The sequence below is a fragment of the Gordionus sp. m RMFG-2023 genome, chromosome 3, assembly GCF_954871325.1.
Source record: "Gordionus sp. m RMFG-2023 chromosome 3, tfGorSpeb1-WG-v2, whole genome shotgun sequence".
Classification (NCBI taxonomy): Eukaryota; Metazoa; Nematomorpha; class Gordioida; order Chordodea; family Parachordodidae; genus Gordionus; species Gordionus sp. m RMFG-2023.
In genome coordinates, this window is record NC_088777.1 from 54,594,804 (window position 1) to 54,603,052 (window position 8,249).

Genomic DNA, 8,249 nt, shown 5'->3' on the forward strand with positions numbered 1-8,249 from the left:
TTTTTAAAATAATTATATTTATTTGCATACGATGAACGTTCATTTATATAAATTTGAATACCACCCAATTAAGAAGGGCTCAACTAAATATATATTTGCATACAACACTGGCTATTATAGTGGTTAGACACTAATAAAGCACAAAATATTGGCAAATTTCAGAATTAGTATTTCCAATTGTTTAGCCATCTTTAACAAAGATGATATAAAGATAACTCCTAAAAATTAATATATTATTATATTTTTTAGGGAATCAGCTGAAGGCCAAATTTTTCAAACCCCGCACCTCCTTCTCCTTATGGATAAAACCTGGCTATTCATAAGTAAAATTTTTCAATATAATATATTGTCATAAAGACAGACAGGTGTTTTTACTATTCATGTCATCCTATTTTATGTTAACTAATAACTTTAGTCGTTTCAATTTTTACGATGAATTTAACTGAACGAGAAACTAAAATAGCTGCTGCAAAACTAAAGGTAAATTTTATTAGAAATAAACAAATTATTAAAAGTAGCTTGAAGAATATAAATTACGAAAAGACGGACACATCTTAAAAGAAAATAATGGATATATGAATAGAAATCTCCCTATATTTATGGGGACTGCAGAAATAATTACAAGTTCTAATGTCGAGCATAATGATGGATATACATATAACTATATAAGCAATTTAAATAATAAAATCTTAGTGAATCATCCACTGGAAGAAAGGAGAGGATCTTTCAATGTATTATTTATATAGATTTAATTTTATATAAGGATAGGCTATTAATTAATTTACTTTTACATCATAATAAACATTGATAGGATGATTTAAATTTATGAAATCTAATTAAATGTAAAAATAAGACCTAGTTTTAGTGAAGCTAAAGTTATGAGTATTGTTAAGCAACATCACAGTCACAGCTGATTTGTCTACTTCATCACATTGTTTAACAGTTAATACTACTATAAATGCTTCTTTTTGTTATGAAGAACAGTTTTTTGCTATTTTACCTATTTATAATAAATGGGTAAAAAGAACATTAGAAAAAAAGTGAATAAATATATATGGTTGTTTTGAATAAAAATTTCTATAAAATGAAAAATAGTAAAATTTAAATTTGAGGTTTAATTGATTATATATATTAGAAACAGAATTCAATAGTTAATAGTATGAGTTCAGAAGATATATCAAATTTTTCCAATGATCAGATATATATTCACCCTAATTTTGCATCAAAATATTATGAGGATAACCAAAAATATTACAATGATCTTAACTCTACAATGCATAATAGCATTCCCCAAAATACATTTGCAGAAAATCAGAATCATTTTTATAGCCAGGAAAACAAGATTATCAACAATAGAGATAAAGATGTGATAATTGAAATAAAAGATTCTTCTAAAATGACAAATACTTCACAGATGACTCCAGTTTTGAATGAAAATAATAAAATTTTGCCAAACAAAGATCAAGAATTTACTCATAGATTAAAGAATTATAAGTATATAAATTTTTTATAAAATAATATTTGAATATTTTTTATGTTTAAATTTAATCGCATATTTAAATCTTAATAACTAGGGCTGTGTCAATATTATAGTATTTACTTAATAAAAATAATTTTCTGTTTCTTAAAAAATTGATAATAAAATCTTTTTTAATCATATTTCATATTTTTTATCATTGCATTGCAACATATATTATTCAAATTTTATCATAGTGATCATAACACTCCATATTTATAAACTCTACCTATATTTATAAACTATAACTATATATTAGTGTGATTTTGTAAATAATGCTGCATTAAATAACGCATCGTTTATGAATAACTATTTTACTATAAATTCTCCTTAAATCTAGTTATAAATTATCCTTAAATCTAGTTATAATTAGCTTAATATTTTACTTAAGTGCTGAGCTTGAAGTAATTGTTTCTAATACAGGATTAGTAAATTTGGCAATGCTGGAAAGTAATCACTAGGGTAAAAATAAATGATATTTTTTTTACAATTCAAATCAGAACTTACCATCATTATCATTATCAATTTTAATATTAGGTTTATTTTGTTTCTCTTTAAACAATGAAAAAGTTTAAGAATTTGTAAAATTTATATTTTTTAAATAATGGAGGAATAAATTTGAAATTACTATTTCGATTGTAAATATTACAAGTGTGAAAGTTAACGTTGGAATCGAAAATATACTCGATTTTTTTATTAAGTGATAGTACTAATGAAGATGGCATGAATAAATCAAAATTATTTAAATCATGATTAAAATGAATGATTTTTTTAAATATAAAATTACGATTCTAATCACATATTTATCATATAAATATAATAAAAAAAAATTGTTAGTTAATCTCTTTAAATGAAACATTTTATTCTACCTTATTTTTTTTTAAACTATTTTGTGCATGAAAGTTTCTGAATTAATTTCTATGTTTAATTATTAAAAATGAATTTATACAGTGTTAAATATGAAATGGTATACTCGTATAAATTATAATATTTTAAAAAAAAATATTGTTTAAAAGAGATATAATGAATCTCCCATGTTTACATTCAAATTTTTAAGCATCACAACTAAGTATAAATGGGCAAATTTTATAGATAATTTTTCAATTCGATATTGCTTTAACAATCGTATATTTTATTTATAAATTTCAACGGGAAACAGATATTTGATATAATAAAATAAAATGAACTTGTATATTTAATTTTACTTTATTTTCTCTGGGTGTATTTTCAACCAGACTCACATATATTTTAAAAATTATTTTATCAATAAAAATCGATTTAAATAAATAAAATCGTGATAATGGGGTTTTTTTTTTTTTACCAGCCAACAAAAATAATTCCCATTAACTTTTAACCTTGATACAAATTTTCTAAAATCCTTTTTGCAAATTTTATGAATGGCATTTACTTCCAACTAGTGATCTGCATCGGGCCTAATTTTTCCCGAATTTATTTAAATATAGAAATTGATTTTTATAATTACTTAAAATAAAAGTCATATGTTATATGGCGTTTAGTTTCGTTAAATAAAATCAAATTTTTTTATTTTACATAAAAAATTCAATATAAAATTGATAAATTTAGATATATTTAAAAAAAAATTCCATTGTCCGACCCGACCCGGCCCGATTATTTTAAATATAATTAGGGGCCGGACCTAACTTTGCAGATCTCTACTTCCAACCCCCATCCCCTTAACCTAAAAAATTATTGTAAAAAATTGTATTTAACCCTTATTTGACGTCTTTTAATTTACATTAATTAGGGAAAATTTGGAAGCAGCTCTCAATCTAACTCATAAATTTGTTGCTAGCCTCTTGGGTTCTCCAGCTGATTCAACCGAGGTTTAGTTTTATTCATTTTGATATAATTTCCGCGAGTCACATTTTTCCCGTCAAAGTGTATCGTTTAAATAAAGAAGGATTGGATCTATCCTCTCCAAACCTTTTTAAAAACCTTGCATATAAAGGTCATATAAAAGTATTTATTGTATAATATTCAAATTAATATATCATTTTGAAATAATAATACGAAAATTAAAATGATCCTGAACATAAGATATTATTGTAAAGGATATTTAAATACAGTTATAACGCATCTCCCTTCTTTCCAAAACTTAATTGTGTAACCATATCTTTTTACTTCCAAAAGTTAAATTTGTTCATTTAGGATACAGATGTAACAAAAACAACATGGTTTAATCAATTTATTATTTTTTATTCTTTAAAAAAAAAGTTCTAAGAATATAGCATAAAAATGAGAAGAAAATTAAGGGAGGAAGAGTATGAAAGTTTCTTGGGAATTAGAAGACATATATAAGGTAAGTCGTTGTCATAAAAAGAAGCTCTTGACCCTCACCAGATAGCTTACGGAGGTGAGAACACAAATCCTGCATGAACGGATATGATTGGAATGTCCTCTGAAATTTCAGAATATTTGAAAATTTTAAGCACTTCTCTTCGCTCTAGTCACAATGAAAAATATGACGTTATTAATATATCTGCATTAATCAACTAAAATTTATTCTATTTTATCATTGGGTGGTTATGGATAGTGTTGTTAAACGACTCGTTATGAACCGATTTTTAAAAACGGCTAACTCAGTATTTATTTATAAAAATCGCAATGCTCATAGATGGTACATATAGAGTTAGCCGTTTTTCAAAAGCGGCTCAAAACGAGCCGTTACACAACACTAGTTATGGAGAGGGGGGGGCGGTTGGTAGGGCTAGGTGTAGCAAAAAGATTTTAGTGAATAGATGAGGAATATAAATCTTGTTTTCCCGTTAAATTTTGGAGATAATGTTTTTAAAAAATAAATAATATATTTAAGGTAGTAGAGAGAACGCATGCCGCTTACGCATCCGAACTCCGGGACACCCTGAAGGATTTAAATTTATACCTACCCAACGCACCCGAAAAAGTGAGTGACATTTGTCTCTTTATTATATCCCATTGATAACATTAAATCCTAAATTAGACGAGAAAATTCGTAGCTAATTATATAAATTAAGGAAACATATTTATATTTTTAAAAAATCAATAATTATAATGAAAAGGTTCTCGAAGCTTCCCCGACGGAGTTTCAGATTAAATTTGACTTAACCTTAAAAGGTAAAATGATTTTTTTTTTTTTTGAAATCTAATATATTTAATACGATAAAAAAAATCTTCATTTCGATAAATCTTTTCCGAGATTTAAAATCTTTGAAGATTTTTTTTTTCCTTTTTGAAGCAAATTTTTAAACACCAGTTAAAGTGAACACGATATTATTATTAAATGATGAACTAATTTTTTTTTTTGATACCGTGAATAAAGGAAGTAAACAATAATATAAAATAGGAACAAAAAAAAATTTTAAAATAATTATTCACTTTAAAAAAAAATTAATAAGCAAATAAGGTAGCTCGTGATCCATATTTTTATTATTTTATTTGAGCAAAATTTTATATAGTTATATCTAATCCTGCCTTCTATGGCACGAATTCGCGGCGTATTATACAATTAAAAATACGCTATATTTTTAAATTATCCGCCATTTCGCGCTAATTGTAAATGAGGGGTTAGGGTGAATTCACAGTAGAGAGCGACAGCGACACGACAATCACCACACGACATTAGGCGACATAGCAGCTGATTTGTCGTAAGCGACATAGCATTCATAGTAGTAGCGACAAGCATTTTTTTTTCAGAATATTTTTATAGAAATAAATTACCTTGGCAATTATAGCTTATATTTTAAAAATATTATTCTATTTTTTTATATTGATTTGTAATGATATAATAAAAAGAAAGTTTTATTTATTGTATGTCTTAATATGATTAAAATTAGGGCTGTGCCGATCCACATATTTTTTACCGATCCGATCCGATATTTTCCGATATTGGTTCAAAACCGATCCGATACCGATCCGATATTTATATTAATTTTTTACCACCCCTCTTTGAACCAAATGTAATTAATAAATCAATATTTTTTATGCATAAAAGAATTATGCATAATTTAATTTTTTTATTTCAACAATAATTTTAAAAAAAATATATAATAATATATCCATTTTATGTTGGTTTATAAAATTGTAATATTTAATATATATAATATATTCCGCAGATGACGCATTTTGCAAAATTACCTTCATCTTTATCAAAATATTTCCATAATTCAGAAACCATATTTAAAATAATTTTTATTTAAAGTATAAATAATAAAATTGGTGTTATTTTTTTAAAAAATTAAAAATAAATAAAACTTTGGGTGTTCCTTTCTATTTTTATAAAAAAACTTGTAAAATCTATTTAAAAAAATAAATAACATTTGCATTGTTTAAAAAAAAATTATTTATAAAATATTATTAATGTAAAATAGAAACTCGAAAAAATTTATTTTTTTTTAAAATATTAAAAAAAAATTTTTTTTATTAAAAAATAATAATTCAAAGTTTCATTACTCAAAAGTTTTATAAGAATTGCATTTTTAGTAAAAGGATCGGATCGGATCGGGGTTTTTACAGGTATCGGGCCGATCCGATATTTTTGAAAAACGCCAAATATCGGGACCGATCCGATATTTAATATCGGCACAGCCCTAATTAAAATAATAGAAAACATAAATCTATACCCCAAGGATATACAAGATCATAAACAAAATAATTATTTATGTAATCCTCAATCTATAAAAAAAACCCTCAAAAGTTTCTAAAGATATTAGACATGCCTTTTCTGAATATTTTTATAGAAATAAATTACCTTGGCAATTATAGCTTATATTTTAAAAATATTATTCTATTTTTTTATATTGATTTGTAATGATATAATAAAAAGAAAGTTTTATTTATTATATGTGTCTTAATATGATTAAAATAATAAAAAACATAAATCTATACCCCAAGGGTATACAAGATCATAAACAAAATAATTATTTATGAAATCCTCAATCTATAAAAAAAAACCTCAAAAGTTTCTAATGATATTGAGATGCCTTTTCTGAATATTTTTAGAGAAATAAAATTATCAAGGCTATTAGAGCTTAATAATATAATAAATTTCAAAAATATTACTCTATTTTTTTTATATTGATTTGTAATAATTTAATAAAAAGAAAGTTTATTTATTATATGTCATAAATATAATTAAAATAATATAAAAGCCCTCCAATGAAATAATAACAATATATAATATTTTTCAGTCTTCTTCATCAGTGTCAAAGTTGAAGAGAATATCAAAAATAATTTTATAAGCTTCTTCTTTCCCCTTTCTGATCTTTTTTCCAAGGTTTGATCTAGCATGACATTAAGCCAAGAATTTGTAGATGATCTTATTTCTTTCATTTTTTCAATTTCAAGTATTTTCTCAAATAGATCTAGTTTAAAATAAATAAAAATATTTACAAATGTTACCTTGATCAATTTTTTTTTTTTAAATTAATTTTTTGCAAGATAAATTTGATGCAATACTAGTTGACGGTGATGCTAAATATATATAGTAATATTTATATAAAATATGATTACAATCATTCCTTAGAATTGTATCTTCACTACTTGTATCTATGTAGGGGATTTCAATGACTATATATTAATAAAATATTAACAATTTAGTATATTTACCATCTTCATATTGATAATTTTCATTACCACTCATTTGCTCAAACATCGCTCTTGCAATATTTGCTTCATCAATTTTAGATATTACAGGATTTGTTTTTTTCAAATTACTGTATTGAATTCCTGGCTCTATCAATATTGTTTTCAGCTGATATTAATTTCCAAATTGAGTTATTTTTATAACCTATACATTTTTTGTCATAAAGACAAGGATGGTATCTAATGGAATTGATTTAATCTTCTTTATTGATTTTCTATAAAAAATTATTAATATAATATTTATTTATATTCTGATATATATATATATATATAACATTTGTTATTTAATAGCATATCAAAAATTTACTTGTAAATCTTTTTCTGCCATATTGTAGTTAATGTCGTATGGAAAAAAACAAAATGATTTGTAACTTGATTTTTAAGTTTAATGCGACAAATGTGGCGGGATTGTCGTGTCGCGTCGCAAAAGCTCACTATGAATAGTCATTGGTAATTACATATATTTGTATTTTGTCGTGTCGCTGTCGCTCTCTACTGTGAATTCACCCTTACGCCGCATTCACAGTTGGCGCGATGTCGCGACGAATTATACAAATTTTTTTTATATATTTCGCCGTCGCTAACTGTGATTGGAGGGTAAGATTCGATTTATAAGATCTGTTATCGGGAATATTATACTCCTTTTTTTGGCATGTTTACGAATTTATTTATACAATATAAAATAAAAATAAACAAAAAAAAACACTAAAAGAAATCGAACAGAAAAATTTGCTGATCGAGGAACTGGAGAGAATCGAACGCGAAAGAATCAAACAGACCAAAAATTTAACCCAAAATAACGCCTCGCTTTCTTTGCTATTAGACCAAAAAGTATGGAGGACGAATACAAGTTTAAGCATATTGTCACCTGAGAATTATAATATTCTAACTCCAATTTTCGTAATTTCTACAAAGGAGAGTAATCTATAAAAATTGAGTTATTTGCTTGGATTTAATTCGTGTTATTTTATAAATATTCCGAATTTTTTAATGTAATATGTTTAAAAAAAAAGTCATTTTTGACAAAAAGTGGAGTTAGAATAACTTAATTCTCAGGTTACGATATAGCTATTATAATTTAAATTTTTTTTTA

The 8,249-nt window shown here is 24.8% G+C and overlaps 1 protein-coding gene across 1 annotated transcript; it reads left to right on the forward strand.

Annotated features, from left to right (window-relative positions):
* Window positions 1-403: 403 nt before the first annotated feature.
* Window positions 404-8,006, forward strand: LOC135927120 (uncharacterized; the record flags this gene model as incomplete). The annotated part of the gene is made up of 7 exons (XM_065463057.1): window positions 404-480; window positions 519-731; window positions 1,136-1,494; window positions 3,282-3,360; window positions 4,350-4,439; window positions 4,576-4,630; window positions 7,869-8,006. Coding segments are annotated over exons 1-7 (982 nt in total), but the record flags the coding sequence as incomplete, so codon positions are not given.
* Window positions 8,007-8,249: the final 243 nt, after the last annotated feature.